The 18,947-nt window shown below is 38.2% G+C and overlaps 2 protein-coding genes across 3 annotated transcripts; one reads left to right on the forward strand and one right to left on the reverse strand.

The window, feature by feature from the left end:
- Nucleotides 1-8: 8 nt before the first annotated feature.
- On the forward strand, nucleotides 9-17,487 carry C7H12orf60 (chromosome 7 C12orf60 homolog). 2 transcript variants are annotated; one of them, XM_060194425.1, is made up of 4 exons: nucleotides 9-459; nucleotides 492-639; nucleotides 5,637-5,713; nucleotides 16,550-17,487. In XM_060194425.1, exon 4 carries the CDS (start codon nucleotides 16,575-16,577, stop codon nucleotides 17,310-17,312), a length of 738 nt encoding a protein of 245 aa, XP_060050408.1. In that variant the 5' UTR covers nucleotides 9-459; nucleotides 492-639; nucleotides 5,637-5,713; nucleotides 16,550-16,574; the 3' UTR covers nucleotides 17,313-17,487. The 2 variants fall into 2 exon arrangements, with proteins under 2 accessions (XP_060050408.1, XP_007533215.1); XM_007533153.2 differs by lacking the exon at nucleotides 5,637-5,713.
- SMCO3 (single-pass membrane protein with coiled-coil domains 3) lies at nucleotides 2,920-10,780 on the reverse strand. The gene is made up of 2 exons (XM_007533144.3): nucleotides 10,014-10,780; nucleotides 2,920-4,348 (listed from the first exon to the last, which is right to left on the reverse strand). Exon 2 carries the CDS (start codon nucleotides 4,330-4,332, stop codon nucleotides 3,655-3,657), a length of 678 nt encoding a protein of 225 aa, XP_007533206.1. The 5' UTR covers nucleotides 4,333-4,348; nucleotides 10,014-10,780; the 3' UTR covers nucleotides 2,920-3,654.
- Nucleotides 17,488-18,947: the final 1,460 nt, after the last annotated feature.

Consider the following 18,947-nt stretch of genomic DNA (forward strand, 5'->3'; position numbering starts at 1 on the left):
CACCATCGTATTGGCTAGCACGGTCTCCATGTCGATTGACGCTTCTCTAGTTCAATAGAAATAAAAAATGAAGATGATCGGCTATATGATTGGCTAAGGGAAAAACAGATGGCTTCTAACGCTCCTCGGGCATTCTGACGTAGTTCCGGGCGCTTCGCTGCCGGAGGCCAGCTTCTTCAGCTGGTGAGGTGTTTTACGAAGGCAATAGCCGCCGGAAGTTGTGTCAGTTTTTGGATTTTTCTTTTCTTTCTGACGTGAGTGGGTGCGTTATTATAAATTGTCGGCTTAACCCCCCCCCAGGAGAATTTTACTAACTTTTTTTTTCTCGGCATAGTAGCGGCTGTATGTGGAAATCCAGTCCTATATACATACACATGTGTAAACCGGGGCAATTCAGTGCCCTATGAGAGCCCCAAATTACCAAGGCACAGGATTCGGTTTTTGAAAAGAAAAGTGGGGGTCTGCTGTGGAGTCAGCTTTAAGTTTACAAGGAACGAGGCGGCTGAGTTCAGGTGGCTTCAGGTCACTGCCAGCAGGCCTCTGTGACGTCACCGTGGGGCGGGGTTTTCCCTGAGGGCCCGCGGGGCTCTGCCCAGAGCTGCCCTTTCTCTCTCACTCCTCCAACTTTTCCTCTGTGAGGTAAGGCTCAGTGTTCAGAAAGTCTTCTTTCTACAGGACAGCTATTTATTTATCCACTTATTTATTTGTTAATTTATATGGTATTAGTCTGAATGTCCCTTCTAAAGAGAAAAATAAGTTACATATAGGTTAGCTTTTACTATGTAAATATTCCAAAGTTGTCCCTCTGGCAGTGATGTGGTGAGTCCTATACTGTCAGGCGCACTTGTACATGGGTGTGAAACTATAGTCCTAAAGTCTTATTTTAAACCACTGTTAAAAAAAGGAAGTTGGGAGGGGGCTGGGCGGTGGCACACCAGGTTGAGCGCGCATGGCACGAAGTGCAAGCACCGGCATAAGGATCCGGGTTGGAGCCCCTGGCTTCCCACGCCAGGAGGGTCGCTTTGCAAGCAGTGAAGCAGGTCTGCAGGTGTCTTTCTCTCCCCCTCTCTTCCCCTCCTCCATTTCTCTCTGTCCTACCAACAACAGCAGCAATAATAGTAACAACAACAACAAGGACAACAAAATGGGAAAAATGGCCACAGGAGTAGTGGATTCGCTTGTGAAGCGACTCCCCTGCAGGTGGAGAGCTGCGGGCTGGAACCAGGATCCTTACGCTGGTCTTTGCGCTTGGCGCCACGTACGCTTAATCCGCTGTGCTGCCGCCTGACTCCCATGAGAATCTAAGCATCTTATTGGGACTTAATGGCTGGTAAGAAATTTGGAAAAGAACCTTTCCCACAGTGATGCCCACCCCCCCATGAGAACATGCTGGCAAAGGACCTCCTCCATCTCTTTCCTGAAGAGGGGAAGCAGAAGCGCTAGAAGAAGCAAGAAGCACCTGGTGCAGAGCCCAACTCTTCATGGGTGTTAAGTGCCCAGGATGCTATAAAATCACCACCCTCTTTAGCCGGGTAGTTTTGTTTGTTGTCTGCTCCATTGCCCTCTGCTATCCTACAGGAGGAACAGCAGAGCTTATAGAAAGATGCTCCTGGGGAGTCGGGCGATAGCCGGGCGGGTTAAGCTCATATGGCGCGAAGAGCAAGGACCAGTGTAAGGACCCTGGTTCGAGCCCCCGGATCCCCACCTGCAGGGGAGTCGCTTCACAGGCGGTGAAGCAGGTCTGCAGGTGTCTTATCTTTCTCTACCCCTCTCTGTCTTCCCCTCCTCTCTCTATTTCTCTCTGTCCTATCTAAAAACAATGACATCAATGACAACAATAATAACTACAACAACAATGAAAAACAGAAAGGGTAACAAAAGGGAAAATAAATAAATATAAAAATAATTTTTTTTTTTAAAAAAAGAAAGAATAATAATGAAAAAAAGAAAGATGCTCCTTCGGATGGAAGCAGCACTAAGAGCACCCTGAACCAAGATGAATGGGAAACCACTCCAATAAACACATTTTGGATTAAAAAAAAAACAATTTAGAAAACAGTTCAGAGATTCGACTGAACCATTAGGCCTCCATAGTTCCTGAATTTTTCTGAATTCAACTAATTCACGGACCACCTGACATGGCAAGAGTAGCTTCCTCCTTTTTGGTAGCATAGATATTGGAATGTTTTCTTCCTGAAAATTATTTATTTATTTATTTTTGCCTCCAGGGTTATTGATGGGGCTTGGTGCCTGCACTACGAATCCACACTGCTCCTGGAGGCTATCCCCCCTCCCCTTTGCCCTTGTTTATGGTTGTTACTATTTTTGTTGTTATTGCTGTCATTGTTGTTGGATAGGACAGAGAGAAATGGAGAGAGGAGGGGAAGACGGGGAGAGAGAGAGATAGACACCTACAGACCTGTCTCACCATTGTGAAGAGATCCCTTCTGCAGGTGGGGAGCCAGGGGCTTGAACAGGGATTCTTGCGCTTTGCACCATGTGCACTTAACCCGCTCTGCTACCGTCAGGCCCCAGAAAATTATTTTTTTTTAAATAATATTTATTTCTTCATAAGAGAGAGGGCAAGAGAACCAGACCAACACTCTGGCACATACTCTTCCAAGGAACAAACTTGAGGCCCTATGCTTTCAAGCCCAACAATGTTATACACCTCCTAGCCAACTTGGAAAACTCTTTAGGTAACACATTGTGAGTTCCTTTTAAATGAAAAGTTCTTGAAAGAGTAACAACTTTTCTTATATGTTTAAATGCATTTTATGCATGTACTGCTGAGATTTACTTTTTTATGGGAAGAGGAGGGGAGTTTCACTGCCTTCATCTGACTTTTTCAGGTAGAAAAACAGAAGGCTAGAAAAAGACACCACAAGATGGTGAGGGTAATATTCAAAGCTGGGTCCTGCATGTGACAAATCAGATGTACTATCCAGATAAGTTATCTCGCCAGTCCAAATGTTCCAGAGTGTTCACTCCCATGAAATACTTAATTACAGTTGGTTAGAATTAATAGCAATCATAGAAACAGAATATTTTACTTTTTTTTTTTTAATTTTAAGATCTTAAAAAACATCCAGATTTTGGTGTGTAATGAGAAGGTTCAGAACTATTTCAGCCTTTCATAAATAGGATAAATTGTTATAAACTGTATTTCAGTCTTTTTAGTTATTAAAAAGTTGAATTTAAATTGATGGTCAAAATTAAGATAGTATTTAAACTGATGGTCAAAATTAAGATAGTTCAGGGTTTGTTTCTTGGTAGAAGTTAAGGTATGTCCTCTTAGAATAAGTGATCTCTGAAGGTAGTGGTAAATATGTCAATATTCTCTACATTCAATGTGAATTGTATAGATCTGGGGGATTAGAAAAAACAAGGTAACTCCTATATCTTGATACTTCACAACATCATGTACACTATTGTTAATCTGGTGGATCAAAGGAGGAATACATCTTCACTGGTCTAGGCATTAATTGTTGATACAAACCTCTAGGGTTACTTAGTTTTAGCATCTCAAATTCCACTTTTGGAGTTGCTTGCCAAATTTATGTCCATATTGAAAGCTTCTGGAAAATGAGCCAAATCAAAGAAGCAAATACACTCATTAGGAGAGAAGCAGAAAGCTATTCCACTGATAATTGTTTATTTCATTTGGTGTTTCACCATGTTGGTGACTTCACCAATGGCATGATGATATTTTTCTGAGGCTGACTTGAATTCCACCAGATGATTCTCATAACTTTTGATGGCTGCTTGAAGCTGTGTTTTCTCCACTGCTCCCAGGATGGCACGGAAAATCATATCTATGCCGAGGCCAAGAACTGCTACTCCGATACTGCCAAGGAGAGATGCTCCAATTTGAGCTAACACAGTGACCAGCTTGTTAATAATGCCAGTTGTGACATTTGAGCCCACGAGTTTAACAGCCACTGCACTGGCTGCAGAAGTAGCTTCTCCCAGGATGATTGAAATAACCTTTTGTACTATTGCAATTTTCTCTGTTTCTCTTTCCTTAATGTCCTGCAGTTTTCTATAAAGGGTTGGCTCTAGTTTATTTTTTAAGGCCTCATCAACTTTTTGCAATTCCTTTTGGATTTTCGTCACTGCTTGGATTATAATATCACAGTTTTGTTTGATGGTCCCATCTCTTTTCATCTCAATGAAGGCCAGTCTGCACCCCAAGTGCACATTTAAAACCTCAATCAACTTGTTGGTGGCATGAAAGCTGTCAGATAAGCAGTCAAAGAGCTGGTGGTGAAGGCGGTTAACTTCCTGCCGCCTTCTTGGATTCTCTGGGTAGAGGAAGTCACTCTGAGCCATATTTCAAATACAATCTCTGAAAAGTAAAATAGCAAATCTTCACTAAAAATCTTGAAGAAAGAAAAGCTGTTACCTAAATCTAAATTTGTCCAGAAAGTCTTATGCATATGGAAAGCAAAGGAGCAATATATCTAAAGAATTCCTTGCTAGATAACAACCTGTTCTTCCAAATACTAGGCTGTCAGAAAAGTACTGACATTTTTTCCTCTGTTTTCAATGAAAAAATGTGCCATGACTTTTCCAACAGTCCAATAGTTACCTCTATGAAGTTTGGAGTCAGTGTCTGGACAATTTGGTTGATAGGGTACAATTTATTGATGTGTTAATGAGGCTCTAGGTTTTGTGGTAGGGGGCATTCTAGATAGGAAATAGTTCATATTTATGAACCATGTGATTATTAACAGACACAATTATTTGCAAGTATTATGTAGTCACATATTTGAAACAGGTTTCAGTTTGAAATGGTTAGTTCTTGGTTACTGAAGCTTCGTAATCCCCAGCCTGTAGACACCACATCAAGTAGCTCTACCAAATTGATTTCTATATTTGAAATTTAACAGGAAAAGTGAGAATATTATGATTTCTTAGTATACAGATACCTAATTATGTACTTTGCTACCTTAATTTACAATAGTCAAATAATTTTATATGTCTTTATAGGCAAACTACTTGTTTTCCAAATTCAAGGGATATCCAAATGCAATATGCTCACAATATCAGAACCTTTATAAAAAAAATTCTTCAAATTAGAATATATGTCCAGGGCGACAACATAACAGTTATGCAACTGACTTTCATACCTGAGTCTCTGAGGTCCCAGGTTCAGTCCCCAGCACCACCATAAGTCAGAGCTGAGCAGTGCTCTGGCATCTCTCTCTCTCTCTCTCTCTCTCATTAAAACAAATAGAAATATTAAAAAAAAAGAATATATGTTCACAATTCCTTGGGTTTGAGCTCCATGGTGCATATTGGTAGACAGTGTAGTTATGGCTATCCATATATATATATTCCATGTATGTGTGTACATGTGTGTTATGTATATATACATATATACATAGCATATAGATACATACACACATAACACATATGTATACGCACACACACATGACATGCAGATTTCCACAAAACAGCATAGATAGTGTCTTACTCCTTAAAACATCATTTGTTGAGAATCTATTAAATATCTCCCAAACTTACTGTAGGGTTTCAAACTCCCAATTTGGTAATTTCAAGTTTAGATTTTGATTTATACTTTAGAGATTTTTACCTACATGTAACAGTTTTTTTTTACTTCTACTTTTCAGATTTTGTCATGAATTGAAAACTTGTTTTTGACCTTGAATTCAGAAGACCACCTAGTATATCCTATTCTTACATTTAGGTGAGAGAAATCTTTCTTCTGCTGAAAAAAGGGGGAAATACCTCTTCAAAGATACTATATGCTCATTATCTGAAGATAGTCATTTCCAAAAAAAGTGTATAGTCCTGTGTGTCTCAAGATAAATGAAGAACCTTTTTTCCCTAGTGAGGGAAAAAGGAATTGAATATTAACAAATGATCAGTTTCTTGATAATCATAAAATATTTCTTGAATAATTGAATAGGTGACTATTCACTTTGGTCTCCAAAAAGGTAGTAGTGGGACTTTTCATATTAAATATTAAACTTTTAAAAAAATGTGCTCTATAATTTTGAATGCTTACTCCCATATTATTTTGTTATTTTTAATTTAAAAAATTATTACTGATTTAATAATAGGCTACATAATTATAAGACTACAGAGGTTTAGTTCTACACTACACACGACACCAAAGTGTGTCCCCATCATAACAGTCATAGTACTCACAAAGTCCTAGAGATGTATTCTTCATATTAAATGAAATTGATGTAAGGTTAGGCTCAGGAAGAATCAATCTAAAGCTTGAGTCGTTATTCACATTTTAATATTCTAAGATGCTGATCATTTGAAAAATATATATTTTAAAAACAAATTGGTATTGTTTAAGTACAGTATTAGATGGAATGATGGAACAAAAATAGTCTTCAAAAAAGCAGACACTTTTAAACATTTGATTTATTGTATAACAAATGCAGACTCTTTTTTTTATATTTATCTTATTTATTTATTCCCTTTTGTTGCCCTTGTTGTTTTATTGTTGTAGTTATTATTGTTGTTGTCGTTGTTGGATAGGACAGAGAGAAATGGAGAGAGGAGGGGAAGACAGAGAGAGGGAGAGAAAGACAGACACCTGCAGACCTGCTTCACCGCCTGTGAAGCGACTCCCCTGCAGGTGGGGAGCCGGGGTTCGAACTGGGATCCTTATGCCGGTCCTTGTTTAACCCGCTGCGCTATAGCCCGACTCCCGCAGACTCTTAATAAATAAATTGTTTGACATTATTTCATAAATTATTGGCATTATTGGCTAGTCTTCAAGGTTAAAAGGTAGTTAATGTCAATGTAATATATTCAGAAAATTTAAGGTTGCTAAAAGAAAACTTTCATATGTTTATATAGAAAAGGACTTTATAAACTTAAAACTAATGGAAAAAAAGTCACACAAGAAATTGACAAAGATGACTTATATCATGAGAACTGAAAGCAAACAGAAAAATGCAAGTAAAAATACGAAGTATTGGGTCAGTGAAATACCTCACTTGGATAATGTGCTGCTTTGCCATGTGTGTGACCCAGGCCCCTACCACATTAAAGGAAACTTTGGTGCTGTGGTCTGTCTTTTCAAAAAAAACATTAATTTATTTTTATTTTTTATTTTATTATTATTATTTTACTTAAAGGACAGAGAGATTGAAAAGAGAAGGGGACATAAGGAGCAATAAAGACACCTGCAGCCCTGCTTCACTGTGTGTGAAGCTTTCCCCCTTTAAAGTGGGGACCAGGTCTATAACCTAGTTCTTTGTGCATGGTAATGCATGAACTCAACCTGGTACATCACAACCTGACCCAGAAAAATGTTCATTTCTAAAGCTTTGTTATTAATAAAACTATTTTTGTGTTATAAACATAAAGGGTTACACTATTCGCCATTAAGTGACAGTGACCCCTCCTAGTGAAAAATTCACTCTGGGCAGTTGGCACCTACTTCTGTACAGGAAAGTTTGTGCTGTTACTTGAGTGTTGTAGCTTAAAGATTGTCAACAGCCCTGGGGCACCTGAGGGAGAATTGGTAGCCAGTAGGTGGAGCTCACGATCCCTGACATACCCAAGTCACCCCAGTTTGTTTTAAGCAGCTGTATTTTCTTGTGTTACTGTACTTGGTTTGTAATATTTAATTTGGTAGAGTTCCATTGCTGAAACTAAGTTTGGAAATCATGTATTTTGAATTATTTCATAAAAATATAAGTAAGCAAGTCTGAGTGTAGTGATACCAGTGAACATACCAGCATGCCTTAGGGGTCAGCTGGAAACAAGACTAGCTTCAGGTGTATTATTATTGAACCTAACCTAGTCGATTTTGTTAAGTTGAAAAACATTCAAGATTAAAAAGCATTTAAGAAATTAAAGAAATGGGGGGTCGGGTGGTGGCGCAGCGGGTTAAGCGCACGTGGCGCAAAGCGCAGGGACCAGCGTGAGGATCCCAGTTCGAGCCTGGCTCCCCACCTGCAGGTGAGCGGCTTCACAGGCGGTGAAGCAGGTCTGCAGGTGTCTATCTTTCTCTCCCCCTCTGTCTTCCCCTTCTCTCTCATTTCTCTCTGTCCTATCCAACAACAAACGACATCAACAACAACAATAATAACCGCAGCAAGGCTACAACAACAAGGACAACAAAGGGTGGGGGGAATGGCTTCCAGGAGCAGTGGATTCGTGGTGCAGGCACTGAGCCTCAGCAATAACACTAGAGGCAAAAAAAAAGAGAAAGAAATTAAAGAAATATAAGCAGTTAAGGTTTATTTAGTGATAGAGTTCTATTTTTTTGTTTTTGGGAAGGAACCATCTTACAAAATAAAAATATATATTGGTGATCACATATCACAAAGGAAAACATTGTCAGCATGTATTTGTGCTATGTATAGTAATACTCTAATCATGGTTTCTGGATATATGGGATTTTATTATATTAACTTCATGTCTTTGTATGTTGATTTTTCCCCATAATCACAATGAAGAAAGAAAAACATGATCTTGTCTGAGCACCTGATGTTTAGTCATCTGTCCTCCTTACTGTCACTTTATTTTTTTCTTTTGGACCCAGCTATTATGCAAATTTCCTTTACTTGGTAGTGTGGGAAAAAGAGTATTTTTCAAGAGAAAATAATGCCTGCTATTTAGTTGTAAGCCTCCTTCAATTAATTTTTGATTTAAAAAATCATAAGTTAGGGAGTCCGGCGGTAGCGCAGTGGGTTAAGCGCAGGTGGCGCAAAGCGCAAATACCGGTGTAAGGATCCCGGTTCGAGCCCCCGGCTCCTCACCTGCAGAGGAGTCACTTCACAGGCGGTGAAGCAGGTCTGCAGGTGTCTGTCTTTCTCTCCCCCTCTCTGTCTTCCCCTCCTCTCTCCATTTCTCTCTGTCGTATCCAACAACGACATCAATGACAACAATAACTACAACAACAGTAAAAACAACAAGGGCAACAAAAAGGAAATAAATAAACATTAAAAAAAAAAACAAGGTAAAAAATTATAAGTTGGTCTTGCTCTGATGGTTATACTTTCTAAAGTGTTTTAAAGACAGCTGGGATAGTGCTCAGCTTTGTCATGTGCTCATAGTAGGTTCTAGCCTAATCTTCACTGCATTGAAGGAAACTTCAGTTGTTAGTCCTTTCCCCGCTCTATACCTCTCTATCTGTACCTGAAAAAAAAAAAAAAAAAAAAAACCTCTGACCTATTAATATCATTCATTAGCATTTACCAGTACTTGAGAATCCTCTACTATATAACATAAGGTAGTAAGAAAAAGTAGACAATGTGCTTTGCTCTCAAGAAGTTAAGTGTCTTGGAGGCACACAGAAAATATAGTATAACTTATGGAAGAGCTTAAATGTTACTCATTAACTTATATTAGATTGCACACTCATTAATCCAGATACTGAATGTTTATATTGAAGACATAAAACAAAATGTTACAATCCATAGGAACAACATATTTATACAGGTGTCATTTCATCCTTTACCCTTTCTAAAATTGGTATTTTAATTGATGTAGTTTCTCCTCAGGCTTGGTCATAAAAGCTGTTAGTTGGGAGTCGGGCGGTAGTGCAGCGGGTTTAGCGCAGGTGGCACTAAGTGCAAGGACCAGCATAAAGATCCTGGTTCAAGCCCTTGGCTCCCACCTCCAGAGGAGTCGCTTCACAGGCAGTGAAGCAGGTCTACAGGTGTCTATCTTTCTCTCCCCCCTATGTCTTCCCTTCCTCTCTCCATTTCTCTCTGTCCTATCCAACATCAATAACTACAACAATAAAACAACAAGGGCAACAAAAGGAAATAAAGAAAAGAGAAAAAAAAATCCATAAACAAAAACAGGTTAAAAAAAAAGCTGTTGTCTTCTTATTATCTTTAGAAGGATAATAAAAATGAGCATGCTATGGGAGCATTTTATAACAAAATTATTCTGTTACTTTATTATATTTATGTCTAGAATTCAAGATTGAAATGTTACTTCAATTTATCTATAATTTTGACAAACAGTACTATATCGATACTAATATGGATTACCATATTACTTACCTTGCAGTGTCTCAGAATTCAGTGATTCCCACAATCCTTTAGTAGTACTGTTGGAGTGAGTGTTTTTCATCTGGTTTCATCTGGGTGTTTCTAATGGAATGTGATGACTTAACTGACTTTGCTAGTCTCTTCTGGGTCCCCCTGCCTGTCTGATTTTTCTGCATGGCTTTGTTCTCAGAATTCTTCTGTTTCAGATTAGTATACAACTACTCTCCATTTCTCTCTGTCTCTCTGTATATATATATTAATATATAATACCAACATATTATATATTAATATAATTGTATAACTGAGTAATACAACTTAGTTTTCTGTTCTCATGGATTTTTTTTTAGTGCTGAAAAGTGCTATACAGCTGAGCTGTGCTATACAGCTGAGCTGATTCTGTTCAGTAGAGAAAATAGCTGTTTGATTACAGCTCTCTCATTTTGGGATTCTATCTTGTCAGCTATTCCAGATACTAAGTTTACTAAGTTTTCTTTAGCTTCTGCTGCTTTTGTACCTCCATCTGTTGATGATTACTTTCTTTAGATTCCTAAGAGGCGCAAATCCAAATATATTTCTAGCTTGCTTCCTCTCCCTATGTGTGTGTGTGTGTGTGTGTGTGTGTGTGTGTGTGTGTGTGTGTGTGTGTGTGTAGGATGTGTAGGGAGTATATGTGTGGGTCTTCTGTCCTGACAGAGTTCTGTTCTTTACTACTTCCCCTTCTTTTTAAAATATTTATTTATTTTCTCTTTTATTGCCCTTTTTTGTTGTTGTTGTTGTAGTTATTGTTGTTATTGATGTTGTCATTGTTAGACAGGATAGAGAGAAATGGAGAGAGGAGGGGAAGACAAAGAGGGGGAGAGAAAGACAGACACCTGCAGACCTGCTTCACTGCTTGTGAAGCGACTCCCCTGCAGGTGAGGAGCTGGGGGATCGAACTGGGATCCTTATACCTGTCCTTGCACTTTGCGCCATGTGCACTTAACCTATTGCACTACCGCCTGACTCCCTTCCCCCTCTTTTTTTAAACTTAATTTTGCTGACATTTTTTTTTTTTTTTTTTTTTTACAAAATAACAACCTGTAAAAGCAAGTTAACTTCTTTACCTTAAAGCTTAGGTCAGAGTGTTGCATTAGTCTGTTGCTGGATTCTATTCTTAATCATCCTTGGCTCCTTTATAGTAAGGATAACACAGCAGGAGAATCAGTCAGCCCCAGTATAACTTTGTGGAAAGATCATAGGCTTTAAAATAAGATAATTCTGATTTTGTGTACTCCCAGTACCACCTGCTAGATATGACACTCTGGTGTCTTTTGATATATATATAATGTTTTTGTTATCTTTATTTATTAGATAGAGATAGTCAGAAATTGAAAGGGTAGGGGAGATACAGAGAGAGAGATAGACACTTGTAATAGTTCTTCACCACTTGCAACACTACCCCTGCAGGTGGAGACCGGGAGCTCGAACCCAGGTTCTTGCACACTATAATATGTGGGCTCATCCAGGGGTACCATTGCAACAGCTCCTTGTCTTCTTGATATAATGTGTGGGCTTGTAATTTATGAATTGTTACAAGGATTATTTTAATTTATTTTGATAGAGACAAACAGGGAGGCAGAAACAGTGAAAGAGACCACACACTAAAGCTTCTTTCAGTGAAGTGCACACATGGCAAAGCAGCACACTAAATGAGCTGTTTTGCCAACTCATGTACAGCAGTTGGCATAATGTCTAATATGTAGCAAAAGTTACTGAATTATAGCTATTTTCTTCTTAATATTGTTTTATTGGGGGGTTACAGTACAGTTTCTCATTTCCCCATGATCGGTGTCTGCAAAACACTCTCACCTCCAACTTAGGACCTTTTCCACCATCATGTACCAGGACCTCAATTTTACACCTCCCCCCCACCATTCCTATGCTTTGGTGCGGACACCAAACCCAGTTCAAATTTTACTTTCTGTTTCCCCCTTCTGTCCCTGTTTCTTTTCTTTTCTTTTATTTCTTTTTTATTTCTTTATTGGAGGATTAATGGTTTACAGTCGACAGTAAAATAGTAAAATAGTTTGTACATGCATAGCATTTCTCAGTTTTCCACATTAACTATTCAACCTCCACTTGGTCCTCCTCCACCATCATGTTCCAGGACCTGACCCTCCCCACCCCCACCCCAAAGTCTTTTACTTTGATGCAGTACACCAACTCCAGTCCAAGTTTTTTTTTTTTTTTCCAGTCCAAGTTCTACTTTGTGTTTTCTTGTCTGAAATTATTACTTGAAGGGAAATCAAGGTCATTTTGTTTTTTCTGAGTAGAGAACTGTATATAGTTAAAATAGAAGGAAAAATTCAGGGGGGCAATGGAGAATGCAAGATTTATAGTCAGCTTGAGTTGCCATAAAAAGTACCAGACTTAGTTAAGCCTTAATAGATATTTAATTTCTCATAGCTCTGAAGGCTGGACAATCTAAGGTCCAGATACTGGCTTTTTCATTTTTGTTGTGGGAGATATTCATGGTTTGCAGGTACCTTCTTTCTTGCTTCCTCATGTGGGAGAGAGAGCCTGAGAAAGATATGATAGATCCTTTCATGACACTGATCCTACTATATGAGAGCTATGTTCTTAAGCCTTCACTAACCTTAGTTGCCTTCTTATAGGTAGGATCTGTTTCCACATATTTGGTGTTAGGATTTCAACATATGGATTTGAGGTTGGGGAGTCACAGTGTATTCCATAGCAGAAAAGAAAAGGGAGATGATTGAGAGAGATGATCTCTCTGGTTCTAGAGAGATATAAAAAGGATCATTAGCAACGGTTAGGTATATTGATTATTCGATAGTATATGAGGATGGGTTGTAATAGAAGTGCAGAAACACATTTAGACACGACATACATTTTGAAAATGTATTAGGTGACCTTGATTTTCTTTGAGGAAATATAAGATTAAATAAATTCTTCAGGGAAAGTAAGCTGAATCATATGGGCTGCTTTCTTGTTTTTATATAGAAGATGTTAGTATTTTAAAAATATTTTATTAACATGATAGAGCACTCTCTCACACACAGAGGGAGAAGGAGAGAGAAGCAGAGCATCACTGGTACATGGGATGTGGGAGATTGAACTTGGGACCCCTGCTACCAAGTCCAGTGCATTACTCACTGTGCCACCTCCTGGGCCTGGAGCTGTTGGTGTTAATTAAAATTTAAAAGAGGCGATCTTAAGACGTTTCTCAATGTATGTCTTATCTCTCTGTTCTTTTCCTATTACTTAATTGCTTTAATGGAAATCTATTATGTTCATTTGTCATAACCAAATAATACACTACATGATAAATGAATGAATTTAATAGAAAAGTGACTAGGGTAGAAAACCTATTGTGAATCTTTTTCATTTTAGTTATCCCTTTTCTTTTTTCTTTCTTTTTTTTTTTTTTTTTTGCCTCCAGGGTTATTGCTAGGGCTCAGTGCCTGCACTACGAATCCACTGCTCCTGGAGACTATTTTTTCCCTTTTGTTGTCCTTGTTGTTTATCTTTGTTGTTATTATTATTGTTGTTATTGGTTTCATTGTCATTGTTGTTGGATAGAACACAGAGAAATGGAGAGAGGAGGGGAAGACAGAGAGAGAAAGATAGACACCTGCAGACCTGCTTCACAGCCTGTGAAGTGACTCCAGGGGAATCGGGGGCTTGAACCGGGATCCTTACACCAGTCTGAGTGCTTTGTGCCACATGCGCTTAACCCGATGCGCTACCGCCTGGCCCCCATTATCCCTTTTCTGAAACATAATCTAAGATAATCTGTTCTATTTGAGCCAGTTGTATTCACTTAGGGTACTGGATCCGTATATCTGTCATACGGTGTGCAGGCCATTATGTTTCCTTTTGATCCATATTCCTGGAAGAATCATCCTTTTTATGCTCTCTCTCAGGTAATTACTATTAACATCTACTTTAACTGTATTTCATATTTGAAGGATAAGTTACGTGGTTGCCTTACTCAGAAATCTCTGTTTGCCTCCAGGATCAATTACTGCTTTATTAACATTTTTTTAATATTTATTTTATTTATTTATTCCCTTTTGTTGCCCTTGTTGTTTTATTGTTGTAGTTATTATTGTTGTTGTCGTTGCTGGATAGGACAGAGAGAAATGGAGAGAGGAGGGGAAGACAGAGAGGAGGAGAGAAAGATAGACACCTGCAGACCTGCTTCACCGCCTGTGAAGCGACTCCCCTTCAGGTGGGGAGCCGGGGTTGGAACCGGGATCCTTATGCCGGTCCTTGTGCTTTGCGCCACCTGCGCATAACCCGCTGCGCTACAGCCTGACTCCCCTTTATTAACATTTTAAGATGGGAGAATGGAATTTCACAGAAAGGAATATTTAAAATGTCCCTCTGAAAACAACAGTTTTCTGAGACAAACTCCATCATTCTTGCTATGCTTGTTTCTGTCTGCTTGTTTCCAACATCATTTGCTTTTTTCTCTATTCAGTTGTCTGAGCCCTCTGACTATAGATATTTTTCCAGGTTTTTCCTCTTCTTACTTACTTTTCTCTTGATTGTTAAATACCATTTCCATGAATAATAATTCCCTCTCTGTATCTTTGGACTTAAATCTTAATAAGCCACCTTATTAAATAGTGAGCTGTCACTCACCTAAGGTTCCTGGGATCCTCACAGTCTCTTTCTTTACCCAACATAGCTCCATACTTTCAGTCACTTGCTTTATCTAAAACAATTGTATTTTGTTTCTGAAGACATTGTGAGGAATTGTATTTGATTTACTTGTTCTTAAGACATTATTATTATTATTTTTTAAGACATTATTTTTTCTACACTTCCACGCTTAGAGTTTTCCATCTGATTAGTTACCCTTTTTAATCCCACCAAATAAAGGCCTATCTGCTATAATTTCAGTATGAACAGTAATGTAACTGACTTCTGTAACCAGTTATCACATTAACATTAGCATGTTACATAGGATGCAAATTTTCCTAGTTTAGGAGTTGGAGCCAGAGTGGTAGCAAGCTTAAAGTTGGTGATGAACTGAGGACAGTGAAATGAGTGAAGAAACTGATCTGCTTGTAGCTTCTCTCTTGGTATTTTATATTTAAAGTGTATCCCTTTCCTTTTATTCTACCTAAAAATCATTCCTTCATGATTATCTGGTTCTATTATAAAACTTTCAACAGTTTGTCAACACTTCTGAATATTTCATTAAAAATTACAAAAATCAAGTAATGGAAACATCTAAGTGTCTATTGATGGATGAATGGATTCAGAAACATATAATCAGTCCTGGGAAGGAAATCCTATCATTTGTGACTTGGATGGATCTTAATGGTATTATGCCAAGTAAAATAAGTCAGACAAAAAATATAAATACTTCATTATCTCACCTACATGTGGAATCTAAAATAATCCCTCATAGAAAATAGAAAGAGATGAGAATTTTGTTTATTAAAGAAATAGGATGGGAAGTAGCTTTGGAGGAATGTGACCAAAAGTATAAATATACAGTTAAAAGATAAAGTGTTAAAGATGTTCAGAGCTGTTATATATAGCATGGTGACAGTGTTACTTGATATATAGGAAAATCATTAAGAGTAAGCAGAAAATTACTTTTTTCCTTCTTGTCTTTATATTGTATCTATATGAGAAGATAGATGTTAATTGATTATATTTAGTTACTTCACAATGTATGTAAATCAAACCATCATACTGTATACTTTAAAATTTATACTGTGATGTATGTTGAATTTCTCAATAAAACTGCACATTGTTATACTGCTAGTAAATTGTGACATTTTGCTTTTCAACACTGTATAAAAGTTTCTTGTTTAATATTTATATTCTGTTACCCTTTCTCATATTGCTGTACTCCCCATGTAATTTTTAGACTAAAAAATCAAGCAAATATAAACTGTTTCCTGTTTAAAAATTTTGTTTGTTTTATTATCTTTACCTATTTAGTAGAGAAATCAAGAGGAAGGGGGATATAGAGAGGGAGAGAGACCCAAGACATTCCTGCAGCCCTGCTTCACCACTTCTGAAGCTTTCCCCTTGCAGGTGAGGACCAGGGACTTGAATCCAAGTCTTTATGCAATGCAACATGTGCTCACCCAGGTGTGCCACCACCTGGCCCCCACCTGCTTTTTTTTTTTTTTTTTTTTAATTACGTATTCTCTCTTGGCTTGAGGCAATGGAAGCCTTAAACCCTTTAACAAGAAACTGCAATGTTACTACCATTAATACTAGTAGTGAGGTCTCCCTGACCGCAAACTTGACACTGAAGAGGCGGTTTGGCGATTGGAACCCTTTTAGCTCTACTTTAGAGGCAGAAGCATTTGTGACACAGGGATGGTGGTTAGGATCTCACATACTCTCTTTAGATACTTGGCCATTTTAAATTAAAGCACAGAATCACTTCTGTTTTTAAATTTTGTTTGACTTTCTTTGAGAGAATTATATTTACATTTAGGTTATACTCTCAGCCATTTAATAGTTGCACATATACTTTTAGTTTTCATTTGGATTACTACTTTGTTTTGCAGCACTGAAACATTTTTTGTTGAAGAAATGTCTTCAGAATCAGAAAAGGGTAAAGAAAGGCTCGTTCAAGCTGCCAAAACATTCTTCTTTCAAATGCATGATATTTCCTCCTTTACAAAAACTCTCATCGAATTCTTTAACAGCAATATGAATACTCAGATTGCATATGTAACTCTGAAAGAAGATGGCTATATTAAGGATGCCTTTGAACAAATGCTCAAAATTTTTAAGGAGGTACAATCTGTGGTAGAGGACAAAATGCAAAAGGAACCTTTATGTTCCAAGATTGCAACAGCCATGTGTTCAATGGTTGAGAAGACTACCAATGTAAAGGAGTTGCACCATTCAGCTAGAGAAATGTTTAAAAATGTTCAGACAACACCAGTCTTCGTCTCTTTGTTGAGTAGTGGTGGCAACATCCTTGAGAGTTTTGAATCTTCTCTTTCAACTTTGATGAAGTATCCCATCATGAATCTTCAGTTAAGTGACTTCTATAGTAAAGATGCCAAAGAACAATCAGATGCTAGCACATCTGAGAAAACCTCAAGTCCAGGTCCATCCAAAATCACTACAACAGAGATCTTGAAAAAGTTGCAGGATGCATTAAAATCAGAGAATGTCAAACATACCATTGAGTCAGCTACAGATCAGTTGGAGCAAATTATAAAGACTCTGGTACCTATTTTAGAAATCCTACAAAAGGCCATAAATGGTATGGATACCGTGGTTTCTGTGCCCAAGACTGTTAGTAACAAGAAGGAATAAAACAAATGAAGTGCTCATTTCTGCCAGAAGATTAATCCCAACCCTATGAATTCTCATACTACTAGCCAAGATCATTTGATACCAGATGTGTGGTATGTTGGAACAATATAAAGAATAGTCAGCTGGCAATCCATTTACCTCTAGTTTTGCTTTATCCAAATAAACACAATCAAAGATATCCTGTGTTGAAATGACAGTTAATAGAAATTCATTTAGGGGCCTGGTTAAGTGCACATAGTATGAAATGCAAGGACCTGCTCAAGGATTCAGGTTCAAACTCCCGCTCCCCACCTTCAGGGGGGATGCTTCACAAACAGTGAAGCAGGTTTGCAGATGTTTTATCCTTCTCCCTCTCTATCTTCCCCCTCCCCTCTCAATTTCTCTTTGTCCTATTCAGTAAAATAGAACAAATGGCCACCAGAAGCAGTGGATTCATAATGCAGGCACCGAGCTCCAGCAATAAACCTGGAGGCCAAAAAGAAGAAATTCTTTTAAAAATGTCAAGATACTACATGGCCAGGAGGTGACACACCCAGTTAAGCATAAATAATATGAAGCACAAGGATCTGGGTTCCAGCCCCTGCTCCCCTCCATTTCACAAGCAGTGAAGCAGGTCTGCAGGTCTGTCCCTTCCCTTCCCCCTTCCCTTTTCCCTTCCCTTTACCCTTCTCTTCCCCTTTCCTCCCCTTCCCTTCTTCTTGCCTTCCCCTTCCCTTCCTCTTCCTCTTCTCCTTCACTTTCCTTCACTTTCCCTTCCCCTTCCCTTCCCCTTCACTTTCCTTCTCTTTCCCTTCCCTTCCCCCCTCCTCTCCCCTACCCTCCTCTCCCCTCACTTCCCTTCTCTCTCTTTTTATCTCTTCCCCTCCTCTCTCAAGTTCTCTCTGTCCTCTCCAATAAAATGGAAAAAAAGTAAGAAAGAAAGGAAGGAAGGAGAGAGGATCCAGGTGCAGTGGATTCACAATGCAAGCACCAAACTCCAGCAATAACCTTGGAGACAAAAAAAAAAAAAAAAATTCAAGATACTATTATGTTTGAGGGTGTTTCCAATTATTCATTTATTATTATTATTATTACTATTATTATTATTTTGCTACCAGGTTTATTGCTCAGTAGCTACATGACTCCACTATTCTTGGCAGCTTTCCCTGCATCTTTTCAGACAGAGGGTGAGAGACAGAAAAAGATAGGAATGGTAAGAGAGAAGGGGATACTGTAACACTGCAACACTGCTTCAACATGAGGCTTCCACTCCTTATGAATCTCTCTCTGCAAGCACTCCCATGTGGTGGCCCAGAGCTTGAATCCTGGTCCTTGCACATGGTAATATATGTGCTCTACTGGGTGAACCACTTCCCAGCCTCATATTTCATCTTAAACCATAATTAAAATAACCCTAAGCCAATTTCTACAATTAGTAATTTCATTTTTAGTCACTACAGTGTGAAGTTCTAGTAAATATCTTCTTTTAATGGTGCACTGAGTTATAATCTATTTAGTATATATTTGAGAGATAATTTTGCAAGACAGCATATTCATGATAAGCAGTTCTTTTTAAAATATTTTTTTAAATATTTGTTTATTACTTTTTTGTTGCCCTTGTTTTATTGTAGTTATTATTGATGTTGTTATTGATGT

The sequence above is a fragment of the Erinaceus europaeus genome, chromosome 7 (assembly GCF_950295315.1).
Source record: "Erinaceus europaeus chromosome 7, mEriEur2.1, whole genome shotgun sequence".
NCBI classification, from domain to species: Eukaryota; Metazoa; Chordata; class Mammalia; order Eulipotyphla; family Erinaceidae; genus Erinaceus; species Erinaceus europaeus.